Raw genomic sequence first — 21,859 nt, 5'->3', positions numbered from 1 at the left:
GTGTAAAACTAAAATGTTGTCTTTTCAATTTATTATTCATGGTCTAATTATGAGTGCCTAACAAATGTGGTAAGTATAATTTTCAACACAATATCTATTCACTAATTGTGTATTTATACAATACACATTTTAGTGCCAAGAAGTTTTGATTTTGGCATAATAATAGAAATATCTACTTAAGTCATTTTATATTTTGAGAGGTTGGTTGCATCTTACCAATTGCAACTGTTCCTTAGTCTATATAACAAAAGTTTTGATTTTACTTAATTCTCACTTTTAGTTACGTCCTTATAATATGAGTATGAAGTTTAGTCTTAAAGAGTTTTCACAAAATTGTGATGTTACTTTATTCCTGTACTGACTCAACTACTTAATAAATCTAAAATGTATAAACAAAAGTATTTTAGTGCAAACAAAAAAAGTTGTTGTCGACACTCTAACACAAATAAAGTATGTATTGTATTTCATCGTTGATGCACTTGAAAATGAGTAAGTGTTGAACAAACTTCCAAAATCGCATATATAATTATAAATTAGGCACAAACATATGTATATTATCAACTCCATCGATTGTACTTTTGAAAATCTTATTTACAATATAAAAAAATGCAAGACTTTTTAACGTAATCGTTTCATTTGATTAAAAATTTCACTTCATTTTGCAGAAGTTAAAAAGTAAAACAAATTTGTTGCATACATTAATTCCTAATGAAGTTTTAAAAGCTAATCTTAAATGAAATTTGTCTTTCATCTCTTAAAATAAAAAGTATGAAAAATAATTTCAAAACAACTTCAAGCCTTTTTACAAGTTTGTGAGCTATACTTTTAGGCGCTAGTTCGTTGCCTCAGTCTTTTGTTTGTATGCTGGCAACGCTGTGCGATGAAAAAGAGTCGCAAGAGATGAAGAGAATCACTTCTCTGCAGTGGTAAGTATACACAAAGAGCAGTGAATTTCTCACCAATACCAACACACATGTGGCGAGTGTAAAGCATAGCTGAAAGAGGAACTGTACGCTGTGGCTGTGGCTGAGCGAACGATTCAGTCAGTTGCCATTTACCTGTTGCCGTGCGCTGTAATTCGTCCAGTGTCGTAGCGGATGAAATTGAACCTCCAGGCGAGGCATTACGTTGCGTGCCTGCCTGAGACTGCGCGTGTGTGCGAGAGTGAATATAACACGAGTGTCAGTGTATTGGTGGTGCTGTGGTGCTAGTGCGCTCTGTGCAAAGCAAAGGCAGCAAAATAAGAAAAGAAAAAAAAAGATAACATAAAGCAAAGTAAAAGAGCCATAGTGAAAGATCAGCGCACTCATACATATGTGAATGTATGTATGCATGTGTGAATGCACACACATACACATATACGTACGCGACTTGCAATGAAAATAAAGTAGAGAAAAGTTGTGTCAAAATGAAATAACAAAAACGGAAATTTAAAACACATACAACATATGCAAACGGAATTCAATGAAGCTGCAAAAACTGCCAAATATCAAATGGAAAACTGCGATGCATAAATGAAAACTAAACGCGTGACGTGTATGAAAAAGGTAGCAACTGCTATTTATTAAATTGCAATTCGAATTCTTGTTTTCCCCTCTCTCGCTCGCTCTCTCTGTTACTCGCTCTCTTTCTCTCTCTCTGTCTCTGCTCATTCGCTGTGCCTTGTTTTTGTGTGGCTTCAGCGAATGCAAATTCCTTCGTTGATTTCTTTGTTGTTTTTGTGCACGCTCGTAAAACTGAAAAAGGAATAATTGTAGCATACGGATATCCTAGACACTGTCTTTAGCTGGGTAAATTATTACGCATTTTCCCCCACAGCAGTTGCACTCACACACAGAAAACACACACACACACAGTTCCAAACCAGTTGCAAAGTTGTCACATTAAAATCACACCTTCGAAGAAGAAATATTTATTGTTGTTGCTGCTGTTGTTGTTGTTGTGTTGTGGTTTCTATATGTGCACCATTTTGCCCATAACTCGTTCGTGCTCTCACAGATACTTGGATACTCACGCACACACACATACACTCAAAACACACACACTGATACACCCTCTCTGGTTGCCTGGCAATTTTGCAAGCAAATTATACGTAAAGGAATTCAGACAGCAGCAGCCTCAGTTGTGGTTGCTGCTGCTGTTGTTGTGGCTGCAACTGGTTGATCTGCATAGACGCCCATTATATTTATGTATGTAAGTAACTCTGCTGCATTCTGTATGCGCTGCCTGCTGCCTGCTGCATTGTCGTTTTTCCTTTCATAACTGGCGAAAAAGTTATAAACATTAACGCAGGCGAGCAGCAAACGAGAACGCTGCTTAGCTGCTCATTATGCGCCATTTGAGCCATGCAACGGATATGCTCATTACCATATCATTTCATTTTATAACACACATTTTGCAATGTGACCAGAGCAACACACACTCACACTCACACATAAATTATGCATGCTAATCGGGACAGTGACTTTCAGTTTTATATGATTCCTAGGAAATGCCGTTGACCATCACAGATCTCTCTCTCTATCGCTTCATCTTGTTTTCAATGCTTTCAATTCTATCGATAAGTATAGACTGTCACATGCATACACACTCGCGCATATATAATTCATTATTTAAGCGCCTTGGGGGTATCCGCTGGTTGCTTTTTAGCGAACAGCAAATGCGGAAAACATGTGGCAACGTTTTTCAGAGTTTGTTTTGGCTTAAAAAGGTTAAATGTTTATAAATTGTTAATTTGATATCTGTCGTAGATTTGGACATAGTATTATGACATTTGAACAAAGCACTTTTCCTTCCCCCTCCTCCGCATCGCAACATAACGTCAACAACAACTGGAAATCCAACTCGAACAACAACAAACTGACAAGACCCTGTTGCCTGACGTCCATTGCCTGCTTGTTGGCCAATTTTGTTGGTCGCTTTCCAAATGTCCGTGGTAAAACAAAAGACTTAAGCGACAAAGCTTGATCGACTCACAAAAATATCATAGGCCAAAGTTTTGCTGCCCGCCTGGCGCAGCCATTTAATGCATTTACAAACAATTTAAAGTATTTTTATAAAGAAAAAAAATAAGAAATAAAAAATGTCAACATATGCGCAATGCAATGACAAGCCAGCAGCAGCCGCAGCAGCCAGAGCTAAAGCAGCAGCCGGCCAAGCCAACTCATTGCAGTCAATTCCAGTCCAGTCAGCCATGGCCCGCAGCCTCAGCGCATTGGCAATCAAAGCCAAAAAGCTTTCAAGCCGACGCGACGACACCGTCAACGACGCCGCCACAGTCACAGAGTTGGAAAAGCCGCGCGTCGATTTCTAGAGATTTTCAACAAAATTGTAAATACTCTAAGCGAACGCAGATATATCAGATATCTTGAGCCAACAATTATTTATTAATTAAATGCAATATAATTTGCTAAACTAGAAATAACACAAAAATGTCGTGATCGCAGCTTAATATTCAATTAATTCAACACGCTGATAAATTGAAAAGATAATGAGCTTTATTGATTTTTGTTAACAACGCTAATTTATGACAATGCAAGCAACGAATTAATATTGAATTTGCACTTCAAAATAAATGAGATTATCACATGTTTGTTTCTATTCAAAATTAATCTTATTAATATTATTTTAATACAGAAATTTTAAAAATACATTATGTGTAATGTAAACTACAAGAATATCATCATAAAAATCCAGTTCTCTTGTGTTCTAAATATTTTATATTGCTTTTATTATATTTTTTTATTTCATATTTAATCTTATCGCAATCGACAACACAATTTTTTTGAATGCAGAATATTTTTATAATCTAATTCGAAAACTAAGAAATCAACAAATCAATGTTCTACAACGATATTTCATAATACCTTGGCATTATAAATATTCGATCAGTTAGTTTTATTATTAATGTTGAACATGAGATTATTTTTAAAAGCTTGAATGAATTCAAATATTTTTATTTCAATTAAAATTGAAACCTATTACATTTAAAGTTAGTTAGTGCAATTTTTTGAATGCAGAATGTTCAAACTTATTCGGGAACTTTGAAATCAATATCTTAATTTTTCGTAAAGGTACAAAAATGTTGCCCAAATATTTGATTTACAAATATTGTATACAAGTAGTGTTAATATTACTCAGAAGATTATTCTTGAAAGCATTATATTTATTTGGAATTTAAACTTTTTGGATTGAAAGAAAGTTATTACATCTTCTTTGAACACAAAAACTTTTTCAAACAATATCGAAAAAATAACAAATTGATTTCTCACTCAATAGTTTAAAAACCAACAATAATATCACTCAATACTCTGTTATTATACATATTTAATCTGTTATTATAAAAGAGTAAGCAGCAACATAATTGTTTGATACTTTCATTTAATAATATAGTCATTGAAGAGCATTGAGAGTATGTGAAGCTTCGTTGTGTACCGTCTGAGCATTTTTCTTTCTTGTCTACAATTTTTGTTGTATGGGTTTTTATACTTATATATGATTTCATAGCGCTTGCAAACGGCGCAATAAGCAATACTAAAATGCAATGCGATGGATTTTTTATTATTATTTATTTAGTTTTGTTGTTGGTAGGAGACGAAGACTGAGTCCGAGGCTGCGACAGCGACTGCGACTGCGACTGAGACGGAGCCATAGTCCGAGTCTCCAATACAGGCATAAACACAGCCAAAGATACAAATGCGCAAAATACAGATACAAACACGAACACACACATAGATGCACAGAGAGTTGGAGTGCAGCAGTTTTGCAGCTCTCACGGCCACAAGCGACAGTTTTGTATTAGAAACGGCAACTTGTAGCTGCAGCTAGTTACGGGCCTGATGACTCCCGGACAGAGAGAGGGGAACGGAGCGAGGAAGCCGAAGGTAGCTGGAATGTTGTCGCTGCTAGTTGGTAATGTTGCCAAGTGGCTGACATAGTTGTTGTTGCTATTGCTCTTGCAGTTGCTCCGTTGTCCGTTGTGGTTGTTGTTCTTGGTCTTGTTCTTATTCTTGTTTGCGTTCGCGTTCTCGTTGTTGTTGTTGTTAGCCTATGCAGGGCAAGTTTGGAGTGAACTTAAAAATTTCATTTGTTAAACATATTATGTGTGGCATATTAGAAGAAAGAGTTGCGTTCTAAAGCCAGAAAGCAGCCTCACGTCACCCTATGCGGGCGTTTGTGGCATGCGGGCAATGCCAGCCAGCAGCCAACAGCGAGCTGTGAGCAGCCAAAGCAGCAGCAGCAGCAGTCCACAGATACAAAGATACAGATAACCTGTTGTTGTCGTTGCTGCCTCTCATTGGATACATGTGTGAGAGTGTGTGCGAGTGAGTGCTTGTGTGTGTGTGTAGCTGAAATCAGAGAAAACGGTGCTTTACATTCGTTTTATCTCTGTTTTCTCTTCACTTGCTCATCAGCCAAGCGAGCAAGAAATCCGCCAGGCTGAAGGCTGGCAGGCATCTTTCTCTCTGTCCCGCTTTAATGAAATGTAATTTGAAAAATTGCGCTCGGCAAATTGTTGACTTGTTGCTGCAGCTCGTTTTTATTATTGTTGCTGTTGCTGCTGTTGTTGTTACTGTTGTTGTCGTCATAGTTATAATTTCAAATATTTTGTCTTAATTAAAATTTAGCTGCCAAGCACTTGAGAAAGAGACTCGTCCACAGTCTTCGTCGTCGTTGTCGTCTAAACTCGCATCGCATGTTGGACAAAAGTCGGGTAAATCTTTTAAATAAATTAGCGCTGTCGTTCGTCAAGCATTTGTCGCGTTTGCATTTAGTCGACATTTTTATTGGATTAAGTTTGGCCTGGATTAATGCGCTGTCTTAGATTAGATGCGCCATCATTCATGTCTCCAATTGTTGTTGGCTCTTTTTGTTCTTGTTGTTGTTGTGGCTGTCGCACAGCATGTAATTTGCGGTAAGTTGGCTTCTTTTTGCTTTTGTTTTTTCTTTTAAATTTTTTGCGTCTTTGGGCTTGTTGTGATTTATTTTGTTTTGTTGGACATTACATTTTAGGTTAAGTGGCGTTTATGCACAGTTGACTGTTTCGCTTGTCGCCGCATTCAAAATGTGGGTCATAAAACAAAAGACTTAAGCAACGAACTGGTTCGTCTGCTTTGCCTTTGGCTTTGCATTGGAATTTGAATTATTTCCCCGGCACTCGGCACTCAGCAACAATCAATACGAAAGAGCGACAGAAAGAGAGTGCGAGAGAACCTTAACTATTTTCCATTGATTAATGACAGGTAATTTTCATCCATTGGTCGCGGTTATAGAACGGGGAACCAAAAGGGAGGCTCTACCAAAGGCAAAGGCAAAGGGCATTCGCCTCATGCTTCATACCTCATGCGTCGTCTTCATGGTTCCTTATACAAGCTTCGGTTTAATTAGTTTGGCTAAAATTTTTGCGCATTTTTTTAATGAATTTGTCGGCACAGAGTGAAATTTAAGTCAAGATAATGATCAAATCGTACAAGAATCATTAAAGAAATGTTCACAATTGGTGGTCAGATCTAGGGCATAGCTAATTGCTGGAATTTCAATTATAATGATCAGCGTGCATTGCACAGTCTTAGCCAAGGTAACTAATTGATAATCTATGCTAAATGAAGCATCAACTTCATGCTAAGCATTTACTTCATCGTAAAATTTAGAATAAATTTCATACGAAATTTAGAACATGTTTTCTTATGAATTTTAATATATATCTCAAATGGCTTTTATAGGCAATAATTGTATCTATAACAGATACTTTACTAATCTCTGAGACACTTTCAAAGATGTTTTGCGTAAATATACACTTTCTACACTCCTTTTGAACTGCACAAGCAGCGTTATAATGAGCCATTCATAGGCTAATAGCTGATAATATATCAATCGAAATAGACATGTTCAAAAACTATTCCTATGCATATTTCATTAGCTGAATTCGAGCTGATTTTTGCACTCTTTCTACCTATTAAGTATGTCAACGTTTCGACAACTTTCAATTCTTTTATTCTCATTTACATCGAGTCTCTTGAGAACCCAAAATTTCAGCAGAGTTCAACCAATCACAAAATATACAGTTAAGATATTTAGCTGTTGAATATTTTTAGCATACCTAAAACCCACATTCATAGAACGAATTTTTATTTTCATTAAAAGAAAAGCTTTACAACTTCTGCGAATGTTGTAATAAGAATCAAGTATGTGTAATAAAGTAAAGTAAATATTGGAAAAGTACAATTCCATTATGACATTCATATTTAGTATTTTAATATTTGCATTTATAGGGAAGCATGGAATATTTCATATAAAACAGCTGTATTTATTTAATTTTATTTACACTTTGGGACTTTATAAATTTGTTTATATTCATACTTGAAGCTTGATATTTTCAGTGTATATGTCGGATTTGTTCGACTAAATGTTCAGCTTTTACTTTAACAAAAAAAAAGGTAATTGCATTTCCACTTAATGCAAATATTAGTTCGAACTTTTACTTTATAGTCATAAAATTTAACATTTAAATTTTGTAATTTAGAATTTATTTCTTTTAATGCAGTTTAGTTTGCATGAATATGAATCGTAGATTTAAAATATTTCGTAAAAAATCTAATTGTTAAGTTATTTATTAAATGTCAACAAAATCATTACCATCCAACAAAACTTGAATTGTATTTTGTTATCAAGTTGTTATTCAGTAAAGAAACAATTTTGTTTGCTTTTATTGCGACAGCTTTATTTGTTAAATGCGACACTTGGAATTATTTTTATAATATTTTACCAAGTGCATCAATTCTCAAGCCTATAAATTATTCTGCAAGTAAATTATAGACTTAGTCCAGTTCAGTCGACATGTTAATGAAGATAACAATTGGATTATTAATCGTGGCTGTGCTTTTTGTGCACCAGAACGCTGCTTGTGGTAAGAGTCATTTGAAGAAATAAAGAAGAGATGTGCTCATAATACTTTACACTTTCATAGTTGACATTTGCAAGCTGCCCGTAGACCCAGGGCCCTGCAGAGGATACAATCCGAGTTGGTATTATGATTCCACAGAAGGAACATGCAAGCCTTTTATATATGGCGGTTGCCAAGGCAATCAAAATAGATTCGAAACACTTGAAATCTGTCAAAATACATGTCCCTAATGTTACAATGTTTAATAACACTTTGAATGAAATATAAATAAAATTGGAAGAAAATAATGTTTTAAATAATTACTAATACTTTGTAGAAAAAGTCAGTGTGAGAGCGTAGGAAAATGAGGATGAATTATTGTTTTTTAATCATAATAATTGGCTAACAAGCAAAACACAAAAGTTTTATACTGCGTTACTATACGGAATAGGATTTGTATAAATAAGCTATTTCAATATTTCTATTATGTATTTGTTTTTCAAATAATCGGAAACCTTAAAACCAGAAAAAATTCCATGTATTGGCTGTGTCAAGGTTGTACGAATAAAAATTGAAAAAAAAAGTGCATTTTAACTTCATGCATTTTATAGTTATAAACTTTGATATGAAGTTTTACGTAAGAAATCTAATATTTGTCTCAATTATTAAATGTCAACAAAACCATTAACATCCAACAAAACTTGAATATATTTTGTTAACAAGTTGTCATTCAGTAAAAAAACAATTTTGTTTGCTTTTATTGCGACAGCTTTGTTTGTTAAGTGCGTCACTTGGAATTATTTTTATAATATTTTACCAAGTGCATAAGTTCTCAAGACTATAAATTAATCTGCAAGTAAATTATAGACTTAGTTCAGTTCAGTCGACATGTTAATGAAGACAACTATCGGATTATTAATCGTAGCTGTGCTGTTTGTGCACCAGAACGCTGCTTATGGTAAGAGTCATTTGCAGAAAAAAAGAAGAGTTGTGCGCATCATAATTTTCATTTTCATAGTTGACATTTGCCAGCTGCCCTTAGACGTGGGGCGTGGCAGAGGATACTTTCCAAGTTGGTTTTATAACTCCACAGCAGGAGAATGCGAACCTTTCATATTCGGTGGTGGCAAAGGCAATGCAAACAGGTTCAGAAGACTAGAAGAGTGTCAAAATAAATGTCCCTAAAGTTGAAATTTGTATTGACACTTTAAAAACAATTAACGTTGTTAAAAATAAATGAATTAAATAATTAAAAGCAAATATGGTTAGTACAATAAAAGTTCTTCGAGGGGAATCTCAATTTTAACTTAATTGTTAAAAAAAACAACAAAACTACAAATATTCATCAAAACATATGCTGAATGATGACAGAACATATAATTTTTTTGTTCACAAGTATTTTGAGTCAACTTTAATTCTGAATTGCGACAGTTTATAATATTTAGTCAAGTACTTAAAATTAAACAAGTATATACTCGTACATATGTAGGTTACATATACTGAATGTAAGCTTGTGTCTTAATCCAGTTTATTCAAGCGACGTGATCTGAAGATAACAATCGAATAATTAATGTTGGCTGTGCTTTTCAAGCATCAGAAAGTTACTTGTGGCAAACGCCACTTGTAAAAGCTTATAAGAGTTTTGGTTTATAATAATTAAATTTTTCCTTTTGTGTTTCATGGTTGAGAGGCAATGGGAATAGGTTAGGTACATCTAAAGACTATCAAAAAAAGTGTCCCTGAAGTGATGAGTAAAGACTCTTAACATATAATTTAAAGATTATTGAAAATTTCTTAAATTACTACTAATTTATTTTATAAATTCGGTATTCCGAAAAAAATATTTGATAAGGACTAGATATAAATAATATTGAATGCTTTCTTAATCATAATATAAATAGAGAATTAAATAAGTATAACTTCAAACATAAAAGTTTAAAACAGTGATATGTGTTTCCTTTTAATCGGAATATACCCATTGAGATATTCACAAAGTATTTATTTTGAAGCAATTAAGTAAATATGCATGACGAATGGAGTTTTTAACATTCTAAAACAGATGTTATCATATTAAAAACAACTCCCAAAAAATCACTTTGACTAATGCATTGTTCTATACATATGCAAAAAAATAACAATAATATTTACTGCCAGAAATTGGGTCATTCACGTGTGTATTAAAACAAAGCGTGAATTTCAATGACAATTTTATTATTAATTTCTCAAAAGACGACCTATATTAATAAAGTATCGAAAGTGTATTTAAGCAGCTATGTAAGTCGTTATTTTTACTACAGTTGTAGAAGCAGAAGCATGTTGTTGAAGTTTGCAAGTGTATTGTTGATCGTTTTAGTGCTCATCAACATGAGTCAGAGCAAATCTTGTAAGTGCAAATCAAAATGTAATTTTAATTAATACTTAAATCAAAGACTATACAAATTTTATCTAGTGGATGACGTTTGCTCGCTTCCTAAAGATGTGGGTCCTTGCAGAGCAAGATTAGTTCGTTGGTACTATGATAGAAAGACAAAATCATGCGAGGAGTTCGATTACGGTGGATGTCACGGAAATGATAATAATTTCAAGACACTCCGTGATTGCAGAAAGACATGTGGTTGAATGGAAAACATAATACATAAATAATGTTTTTAAACTTAGAATAATTGGGTTTTCTTTCGAAAGACAATGCTTCAATGTTTTTCGGACTTTCAATTTTTTTTTAGGAATTCCTGCAGATAAATTTTTATGCCCCAGATTCGTTTAAATGTGTGCTCAAAGCAAACACAAACTTTAGTATCAGTTGATGAAAATAAAGAAAATTTACTGTCAACTCGTTACTCTGCAAATACTGCAAAACTTTGCCGCTATGGAAGATATAAATGAAGCTCTTAAAAAAAACAAACTTATTCTCCCAAAAGATGACCGAATTAATGGCTTTGCCTGAAGATATGTTTTTTAAGCAAATAACATTTCATGTCAATGCAAATGGATTTATACTTAATATGAATAAAACATACAGATACAAAAAATATCACTTCGATGAAGCAGCAGCTGCACCCACTTTTTGCTGGGTTGCAAGAAATATTTCTTGCATTTTGCTTGCAAATAAAAAACTTGTCAGCGCCACCCACTTTCTGTCCACTGCAGCTGACTGTGAGTGTGCGAGAGTGTGCTAAGTGTGTGTTGAGTATCTGTGTGCTGGGGAGTCGAAATATTTTTGACTGGGGAAATATCGGGCGGGGCGCTGACAGCACGATGTACCTACCATACTATACACTACACGCAGCAGCCCGCCGCAAAGCAAAGCAAAGAGCAGCGCAGCGCAGCGGCAACTGCAACATTTTGCTAAATCAAAATTGACACTATGCAAAAAGCCAACCCACGGAGCGCAAATTGCAACACGGTAGCTACACACACTAATATGTTCACACGTACACACACATACTCGTATATATATACATATATACATGTAGTTGATTGTCGGGACAGACTGGGGCCAGGCGCTCAGCGTGCCATGCCATAGAGGCCAAAAGGTGTACGCTGTCCGGCTTCGGCTCCGGCTCCACGCTCATACACACAGTACGTACATATGTACCGAGTATGTTGCGGTTGCTGTTGCTGTTGCTGCGGCTGTGTTGTTGTAGTTTTATGGCGCCAAGTAATTTCTGTGTTAGCGTTAGATTTCAACCATGTGCAGACAACGAACGCCACACAAACAACCAGCAACAAGCACAGCAGTTATTAGTTGAACACTGCGCACAGTGGTGCAAGTTGTGTGTAATCCGTTCTCAAAATGCTTGCTACAATGTATTCATTAAAAATATATGACACCATGTTGTATTATATTTACTGCAAATTGACAATACGGATGATTCAAACTATAGTTGCTCTTACAAATCGAATAATAAGCGTAATTTTGAGTCGCGATTATTAATACATACTATATTAACTACAGTTTTTATGAATCTTGAAATTTTAATTGCGATCAGATACAAATTTTAAAAAATTTTTAAGAAATACTTTGGTATATTACGGTTCTTAGTTGTATTGACTGAAAATTTCAATAATATAATATATTATAGGAAGTATTATGCCAATATACCTAATTTAGCACTCGGTATATCTTAGTTATAATGTGGAATAATACAGCCACGTTTTGGTTTTATTCAAAATCGTGAACGGATATCTGAAGCTTTCTTACTTGTTATTTATTGAACATTCATAAGACAATAATAAAAAATACAGAAATTTTAAAAATAATAAAAATTTTATAAATATTTTTGTTTAGTATTATATAGTTTTTGTTTAAATATTTAAAAAAAATTTAAAAAAAATAGTTGAAAATATTAACAACCTTTTGCTTATTGACAAACATATTCTCTTAAGTTAATAAACATGATTTGCTCTTACGAAAAACTCGTGTACAAATTTTATTTATTGCTAAAAGTCATACTCGCATTCATTCATATTTATGGGCATCTCATAGACTTCTATTACATCGAAACTTATTATCAAGTACTAAACCACTGTGCAATGGCATCAGCATGAATGTGAATCACTCTGGTGGCTGCACTGTGGCCACCACCGTGGTGACATTTGCTCATTAAGCATATTAAATAATTAGTACTTGTTGTTGTCATATTTTATATGCTCAATGCTTGTTTGGCCCGCTGAGAGAGGCTTGGCATATGAACCGCTTGGCAATACTCGAAGTTGCAGTAGACAAGGACCAGTTTTCAATGGCCAACTCAAGTCAACTCCACTCAAGTGTTGGCCTTTTGGCTTTGCCTGAAAACAAAATGTAATACAAAAATATGCAGTTTAATTGAATGGCCATTGACATAGCTCGATGAAGAGATCGTCTCATTCCTTGTTGATGATTTACATTAATATTCAAATTCAAACGAGAAACCTTGACCAAATAATTAAAATAACAAACTTTTGGATAATCCACTTCATCTATTCAAAAGTGTATCACTGCCTAATTGATTTGAAATTACCATGAAATGGATAACTAAGTTTGTGGTAATGATTAAAAAGTTTCACTACAAATATCACATCGAAAGCGAATGTGCGAAGGCATTGAAAAGTGACCCCAATAGTCAAGTTATTGGCGATAAGATCAAAGCTGCAAAGCAAACTAAATACGATTTTAATTACAAAAAATAATTGCTTGGGATTTTCACTTGGCTTCACCTCAAAAAGATTAAACAATTAACTATTGAGAGAGTAGTTTTTGATTAAAGTGCGAGATAAACATGGAAAATTAGCAGACAAATGCTGAATTGTATGAGTATGAGTGTGAGTGTATTTATCAATATTTTGTGGTGTTGTTTTCTTGTAAGTGGAGAAACAAATAAGCGATGTAAATTTATGCAAATTGCCTGCTGTGTTGCCCAATGAGCCATTTGACACTTTTGGTGGACACGCAGCTGAATTTGTTATTAATTATTTATTGTCTAAGTATTGTTAATTATGGCAAGCAAATACCAAAAAAGATCTCTCTTCTCTTGCTGCCTCTTCAATGGACTCAACTCAACTCAATTCGACTCCAAACTGTGGGCCTCTGGGCCTTTTCCTTTTCTTTTTTATTTTGTATTTTTTTTTCGATCCGAACCAGTTGAGCGACATTCCATTTGAGGCGCGACAGGCGGCGTCCGTTTCGGAGATGCTAAGATTAATCAGCTGCCATAAGCCAAATGACAAGACATATTTTTTTTTTGGACTTGTTGTCTCGGTTGATCATTCTGCTGTCGTTGTTGTTGTTGCCTTTCAAATGCCTGGCCTAGTGTTATTATTGTTATTATGTTTATTTATGGCATAGCTAGAAAAAAAATTAATTTCAAATTTGATTACAATAAAAATAAAGCCACACACACACTCACACTCGAATTCACACTCAGATACAGTTTCGAATTCGAAGTCAAGGCACTTGTAAGCAGCATTTGATTTACGCGCTCCAAAGTGTGCCCAAATCTCGCCTAGGTAGTCGCAATGAAAGACCCATCACAGTTCCCCCTTTCTCTCTCCCACTCTCTCTCCCTCTCCCTTCCCATATAGTATTATATCTCTTGGTAGGTCTGTAGGTGTGGGCACCGTGACGGGCCCAACCCAAAATGCCAAACAAATGCTGAGCTGAAGAAGAGACTTGGCCAACATTGAAATAAATTTATTGTTTTCTATTTAGATAAATACATATGTCGTTTAGTCGTATCGCGTATGTTATTGTGTTTTATGCTATGTGTGGCCTAAGTTATGCAAAGCCGCCTCAAAACAAATATTAGTGATGAGCGCGACTAAAGCGAGGCGCATGCCTCTTCTTCTTCTTCTTCCCTTGTTCTATTTGCCGAATTGGGTTACTTTCAACATAATTTCAGGTCTTAGATTACACCAACAGCAACAATCTAAGCTGCTGCTGCTGCTGCCTCTGCTGCTGGCTACAACAATCGACTCTTTCTGGCCCAGCTACAGATGGCCACGGCGGACTAACATTAGAACAGCCCACGCCTGTCTTTGGCTTATGATTAGAGTTTCCAAGCTCCACTCCAAACAGGTTTCTTGCCAAAACACAACAAAAACAAGTAAGAAAGTCGAGTGTGCTCGACTGTGAGATACCCGCTACCCGGTTTGAATAGAAGTAAAGCAAAGCGGTATTAATTTTAAAATATAGCAAATCAGTATACTGCAAAATACTAAATATATAGTAAATGCTTCATTTGGAATTGATAGTACTACATCCAAAATATACCATAAATTGCAAAATATACTAAAAAAACGTAAACTCTTGATCTGCTTACAAACACAGCAAGTGCTATCGAAAAAAAAGTTATATCTCTATCTCTTATAATCTCTGAGATCTAGATGTTTATACGGACAAACAGACAGGCGGACAGACAGACACACGGACATGGCTATATCTCCTCTCAGCTGGCATGAGAGATGACTCATTCAGCCTATTACATACATTTCCTATGGGAACAAAGTTATAATACCCTTCTATCCTATAAGTAGCGGGTATAAAAAGCTAAATAGAAAATCAGCTTTGGCCAATGAATGGAGATGGAGTCGAAGTCGAAGTCTCGAAGTCTCGGCTAGAGCCTCAATGATCATTGATGGCAATGGAAATATGACAGCATACGTGTGTCTACACAATCCAAATGAACCGAGAAACTGAAGAAAAGATACAAATTTAACAAACAACAAAATAAATATCAACACAAAAATAATTGGTAGACACGTGGGCGTTCTGCTTATTACTCACTTGGTAAATTGTTAAAAAAAATAATAGTTAAATTTATGCACACATTCAGTCGTTTCTCTTTTTTTTTTTTTTGTTTCAACTGGCGCCGCATTTCAATGGCTAATCAGACTGACAACATCTTTTTGGCGTGGGCTTTATGGGAAATTTCTGCGCTAAATTGGCCAGAATTTAGTTATGAATTCCCCCAAAGGTCAAATGCACTCCAATCCGAGAGGTGTGGCCCAGCAATAAATGCACACACATATCGCATATTGCATATAGTATTTTTATTCATTTATATGTCTGCTATGTGCACACTTTTAACGCATTAAAATTGGCAACTGGAGTCGTCGTCGTCGTCGTCGTCGTCGTCGTCGTCGTCATCGTCGCAAAACCTACTTCGATGCTGCCCACACTCTGACAGCATTGCATAGTCCAATCCCATGGCCATCGAGGCTTAATGGCAGGCAGCTAGGCTCAGCTCAGGCTAGAGACAATTTATAGAAATTTCCATTTATTTTATTACTTTTATTGCTTTTTGCTCGTGTCGACCATCAGTGACCCAAATTCCTTTGTGTGATTGCTCATCCATTGAGGCAACTTCTATGTGAATTGCAGTTTTTCCTCTTGTCTTAAGCATATGTGAATGCTTCAGCATAAGTCAAATAATCAAATAAGGAATATGCTAGAAAACACATAATGCCAACCAAACTTATACTAAACTAAAAACAATTGACTACTTGATAAACATTAATGACATTCATATATACATATATAGTATATAAAAAAACGAGCAAAATAAACCTAAAATAAAATATAATTAAATAATCTAAATAATAATGATTGCAAATATCAACTTGTAAGAAAGAGTCGAGATACCCACTTCCTATTTTTATAAAATCTAAATATTGCGGTAATATTCTTTCAAATACTGAATAAATATACCAAAAATTACGAAATAAACTCAAGGTTGTACTTGGTATATTGATAAATATACCTTACGAGTATCAAAATTGTACTATTACCTTAAATTAATTAACCTACAGTACACATGAATAAACTGCGTTATAGGCAACAAAATAATAAAAAACAATTGAAACAAATAAGTTAAATTATTGCAAATAAAAAAAATATGTACGACTTATTAAATATTAATTGCTCTCATGTTCTGTTGTGTTTTATTTCAACTAAATAAATATAAATAATAATAAAAAGCGATAATAACTAATAAATGAAAAATAAAACACAAGAACAAATTACGTTAAATGAAACTAAAAATATTATAAACTAAAAACAGTCTACATTAATTGACATGGAAATAAAAATATAAGAATTGTAAGAATTAAAACAAAAAAACAGCTTTTAAATGAAATGACTTTTGATAAATTATGGCAAATTATGTCTCAATAACAAAATAAACTAAATGATAAAATAAATAAATGTTAAGCCGGGTCAAACAACTTTTAAATAAAATACAAGCAAACAATCTAAGCAAATAAGATAATTGATGGCAAATAGAAAACAATTTTTGACTTGATAAATATTAATTGCGTACATATTTAATCTTCATTTCATTCATAAAAGCGTCTTAAAAAATACTCGTTTTATTATATTTTAATGCGACTAAATGACACAATAAATAAAAATAAAGACAAGAAAACAACTTTTAAACAATCTAAGCAAATAAGATAAATTATGGCAATTCAGCATTTCGTAAGAATTAATTTATTCGACGATACTCGAGAGTTTAATCAATTAAATGTACATGCTCATTTCAGCTCGTAAAGTAATTAATTATTGTGTTGCTCTTTCAATTCCAGACTTCAGCGAAGGTCGCAACTTAGAAACATAGAATAGAATAGAGAATATCGAAAGCAATATGTCACACAAGACGAGCACCAGACGAGCCTCAGAGCTGGAGTGTCCGCTGGCATCGCTGGGCCGCAACAGCAACGCTGTGCGGGATCAGCTGGCGGCAGCGCATTATCATCATCCGCATCCATTGAGCTCCAGCCCCCTCGATCCGCAGGCGTACAAAATGTCCAGAAAGTCGCCCAATCTTAGCCTGAATGTGAACGACACCGTTGCTAGCGGCGAGCTGTATCCCCTCGACTCTCGCAGCTCGACGCCACACAGCGATCAGCAGACGCCTTCAACAGCCGCAGCAGCAGCGGCAGCGACTACGGCAGCTGTGCTGCACATGGTGCAGCAGAAGGCTGCCACATTCGAGCTACGCGGGCGACACACGCGGCACGAACCGTCCAGCTATGGGGCACACTCCACAGCCTCCGTCGGTCGCCACGCCCAGTCGAAGAAGTCTCCCGAACTGCAGACGCTGCCTGCGCCTGCGACGAGGACAACGGTGCCAGTGCCACAGCCGCGCAACTTCCTCACACTGGACTGGTTGCACGGCAACAGCGCCGACACTGAAGACTCCAGCGACAACAATGCTGGAGGCGCTGCCAATGGACGGCGAAGAGCTCAAGCCCAGAGCGGACGCTGCAGCGTGCCCACTGTGCTGGGCAATGGCAACAGTGCTCAGTATCTGCTCGACAAGAAGATGGAGTCACTCTACCTGGGCAATGCATTGCGTGCTCTGCCTCTCGGCGCCGAGGCGAGTCAGTATCAGAACGAGAGATACTACCTGGAGGACTACAGCAGTGGGAGCGGGAACGAGAGACTTCCAGGTGAGTGTTTAAATCATTTGTTGTAAGCGAAGCTAGTTATGACATATTTTATATTCCAAACGAACATTTAAAAAATCACAATTTTTTAAGAATTAGTTTGAAATGTCACAGCTCATTGAATTTATATAGCAACGAAATTCAAACTGAAAATTTTTATAATATTTTTAAGATTCAGTATTTAGTATGTCGACAGCTCAGTTATCTTATATTTTAGCAAGTATTTGCGAACACTGAAGTTTTTTATGAAAATATTTTACAAATAAAAAATTGTAATTATATTCAATTTTGGTGTTTTTCAAAAAGGAAATTTTGATAAAAAGTTCTCAAAAATAAAAAGAATTTTACAATGTGTAATATTAGGAAACAATGTTGAGATACTTATCACTTTAAAAATGTATCCAATACAACTCTTAGAACTGAGAATAAAACATTGTTTTGTTAATTATTCATTTATTCATTAAATTATGATAAGAAATATATATAAATATATAAAAAGCATAACACATCAAATTTAAAAATTTAGATGCACATAAGATTTAAAAATTAGCCGATATCTAAAATGGAAGTAACATTCAATACAAGAAAGAAAGAAAGAAAGAAAAGAAAGAAAGCTTGACATTATTTCACTTCATGACAATACAGTAACAGTGCAGTCGATAGTAACAACAACTGAAGGTCACTTCAAAGTGATGCAACATCTGTGGCATTAAGACAACATATGCCACATTGCCACACATTGTTGCAAATGGTCTTAAACAACAGTTAAGAATTTTCCCATGAAAAACATTTACGCACATGGTGATAGTGTTTGCCATGATGATGATTTTTATGACGATGTGTTGAAATTTGCTTTGATATTTCTAGTATTCTTCGAATTTTTTATAGCAATGAAAACATAAATAATCATCGTTACTTGAAGAATCAAAATTACTTGAAAGCCAAATGTCTTTTTATTGACTCGAACTTAAATGAACAAACTTTAACTACTATTTTAGTCAATATCTGCTGTAATTACAATGGTATTACAATAAAATCTTTGATGTCTTCTGAATGGCTATGTAAAAATATAACGCAAACCAGAGATTGCATATGAGGGATATAAAATGATACTCGTAACATTTTGTGATCTTTACTTAAGAGTTGACTTTAAATTCTTTTCTTTTTTGTGATCAGCAAAAAATCAGCAAATACCAACAAAGTTTGAATTTCATTAATTTGACCTGCATATTTATTTAAAAAAATAATGCTGATAGGGAATTCGTGTTATTTAAGAGTCTTATCATTTCTATACAACATTCTTACCTTAATTTACTTTTGCAGAGCGCTTGCATCATCCCCGCAATTCAAGTCCCAGTGAGACGAGTGGCTCGGATCGCTATCTACTGAATCGCAGCACCAACTCGCCCGCCAATGCCTTCCAGCTGGATCACCACCACACCAAAGTGCAAAGCCTCTCCGACGGCCTGTGCAACATGGGTCGCTTTTCGCCCAGCCTCGACCAGGGCTACGCCACTCTAGTGTCGCCATCGCCAACTGGCCATCATCCGAGCAGCACAAGCGGACTGGTGGTAGGCGGCAACAGCAACAGCAAGAACAGCAACAGCAGCAGCGTTGTTGGCGGTGGCGTCATTGCCAGCAGCACGCCAGCGACAACGCCGCGTCGTGGATTGACCAGCAATGTCACAGTGGGTGCAACGGCAATTGGTCCGCCACCCTGGAACCGCAAGGGTCCCTTTCGCTGTGGTCCCTACTTCGAGCGGCTGCCCGACGAGGCGGTCGTGCGCATCTTCAGCTGGCTGGACAGCTGCGAGTTGTGCAACGTGGCGCGAGTCTGTCGCCGGTTTGAGCAGCTCGCTTGGCGACCCGTGCTCTGGAAGTGCATCACGTTGCGTGGCGAACATTTGAATGGCGACAAGACGTTGAAGATGATATTCAGGCAGCTGTGCGGCCAGAGCTGCAATGGCGCCTGCCCGGAAGTGGAACGTGTTATGCTCGCCGATGGTTGTCGCATCTCCGACAAGGGGCTGCAATTGCTCACGCGTCGCTGTCCCGAGCTGACGCATCTACAGCTGCAGACTTGTGTGGGCGTCTCCAATCAGGCTCTGGTCGAGGCGCTGACCAAGTGCAGCAATCTGCAGCATCTGGACGTAACCGGTAAGCAAATTGCCATCAATTTAAATTTATATTCATTATCCTGACTGATTGACTAAGAAAACTATCAACGCACAAATCAAATGGTAGGAGCTAGGAGGCTGCAATTTTTACACAGGATAGTTTAAGAAACTTATTTATAAAATTATTGACTGACTAACAAAGCTCAATTTTTTTCACAAGTTTTAAAAAAAATTTAATTTTAAAATCAGAAGGAGTTTCCTTAAACTTCCGATTCGTTGATTGACTAACAAAACTGTCAACATACATATCAAACGGTAAAAGCTTAAGATATTGCATTTGAAAAATTAGAAGAGTGCGTCTTAAAATTACAATTCATTAATTAGGTAAGAAAAAGACAAACAACAGACAAGGAGGTAATTTTGAACAAATTGGCTTAAGAAATTTAATTGTAAACTTTGAAGAGGTTTCTTAAAATTCTTGATCGTTGACTAACTGATTAACAAAACCATCATCGGCCAGATCGAACGCTAAGAGCTAAAGAAATTTAAATGTAAATTCGAGAGGGGTTTCTTAAAATATATGTATATTATTGTTTTTAAAATTCAGCACAAGAAGCAGCGAAGTTTTGTATCTTTTTCTCTTGCACTTCAGTCAATTAATTGAAAATTTTGTATGAAGTAAATTAAATTTACTAATCAATAATTAATCTTCTAATCTTCTTTTGTCACCCTCAGGCTGCAGTCAAGTGAGCAGCATTAGTCCAAATCCACATATGGAGCCACCGCGTCGTTTGCTGCTGCAATATCTCGATCTGACCGATTGCATGGCCATTGATGACATGGGCCTCAAGATTGTCGTCAAGAACTGTCCACAGCTGGTGTATTTGTATCTGCGACGCTGCATACAAATTACAGGTAACTTTGAGATTGCCACGACTTGGTGAACTTAAGAAATTAATCATTTCTATATTTGCAGATGCGGGTCTGAAGTTCGTGCCCAGCTTTTGTGTGTCGCTCAAGGAGCTAAGCGTCTCCGACTGCGTCAACATAACTGACTTTGGCCTCTACGAGCTGGCGAAATTGGGCGCCGCTCTGCGCTATCTCTCCGTTGCCAAATGCGAGCGAGTTTCTGATGCGGGCCTCAAGGTGATTGCACGACGCTGCTACAAGCTGCGTTATCTGAATGCTCGCGGTTGCGAGGCCGTCAGTGATGATTCCATCACAGTCCTGGCACGCTCCTGTCCTCGTCTGCGCGCCTTGGACATTGGCAAGTGCGATGTGAGCGACGCAGGGCTTCGGGCACTGGCCGAAAGCTGTCCCAACCTTAAGAAGCTTAGCCTACGCAATTGTGATATGATTACGGATCGTGGCGTGCAGTGCATAGCATACTATTGTCGTGGCCTACAGCAGCTAAACATACAGGACTGCCAGATATCCATTGAAGGCTATAGAGCGGTGAAAAAATACTGCAAGCGCTGCATCATCGAGCACACAAATCCGGGCTTCTGTTGAGTAGGCAACTGCGCGTGTTCCAGCATCCAGAGGATTGATCGGTCGATTAAAGCAAAGAGGCAGGCCATATGAGCAATGATGTTCTAAACAATAAACAATTTTAGTTTTCGTGTTCGTTTTAGTATTAGCTGTTATTTGTGTACATACTTAAGCAGTTTGTATATACTTCGCATATAGTATTTGCTAAGCAGGATTAGCATAGACTATAGAGCATTTTATAGCACCTAAGTAGCGCAGCCTTCTAGACTAATTCTTGCTTAATAAATTATTTCTTATAACCCGTCAGAATAAAAATTATTTATACACCTATTATGAATATTTACAGCTGCCATGATATAACAGTTTGAGTTTGATTTTCAATTATTAACTGATAAGTATGACAGTTTTGGAATATCGATAAATATATCGACAGTCCACCACAGCA

General features: G+C 36.2%; 1 protein-coding gene across 1 annotated transcript; it reads left to right on the top strand.

The window, feature by feature from the left end:
* The first annotated feature begins 1,058 nt into the window (after window positions 1-1,058).
* On the top strand, window positions 1,059-21,435 carry LOC117576422 (F-box/LRR-repeat protein 7). Its single transcript, XM_034261154.2, has 5 exons — window positions 1,059-1,547; window positions 16,943-17,809; window positions 19,130-19,963; window positions 20,659-20,838; window positions 20,900-21,435. The coding sequence occupies exons 2-5, from the start codon at window positions 17,002-17,004 to the stop codon at window positions 21,433-21,435; spliced, it is 2,358 nt and encodes a 785-aa protein (XP_034117045.1). The 5' UTR covers window positions 1,059-1,547; window positions 16,943-17,001.
* The last annotated feature ends 424 nt before the right edge of the window (window positions 21,436-21,859 follow it).

Source organism: Drosophila albomicans, chromosome 2R, assembly GCF_009650485.2.
Source record: "Drosophila albomicans strain 15112-1751.03 chromosome 2R, ASM965048v2, whole genome shotgun sequence".
Lineage (NCBI taxonomy): Eukaryota > Metazoa > Arthropoda > Insecta > Diptera > Drosophilidae > Drosophila > Drosophila albomicans.
Note: the sequence above shows the minus strand (reverse complement) of the source record. Positions and strands in the feature narration are given on the sequence as shown.

Excerpts from the sequence above, each read along its gene's own strand:
- LOC117576422 (XM_034261154.2), top strand. The coding sequence starts at position 17,002 with ATGTCACACAAGACGAGCACCAGACGAGCCTCAGAGCTGGAGTGTCCG. Across the intron at positions 17,810-19,129 it reads CGGGAACGAGAGACTTCCAG|AGCGCTTGCATCATCCCCGC; the intron begins GTGAGTGTTTAA and ends TTACTTTTGCAG. Across the intron at positions 20,839-20,899 it reads ACGCTGCATACAAATTACAG|ATGCGGGTCTGAAGTTCGTG; the intron begins GTAACTTTGAGA and ends CTATATTTGCAG.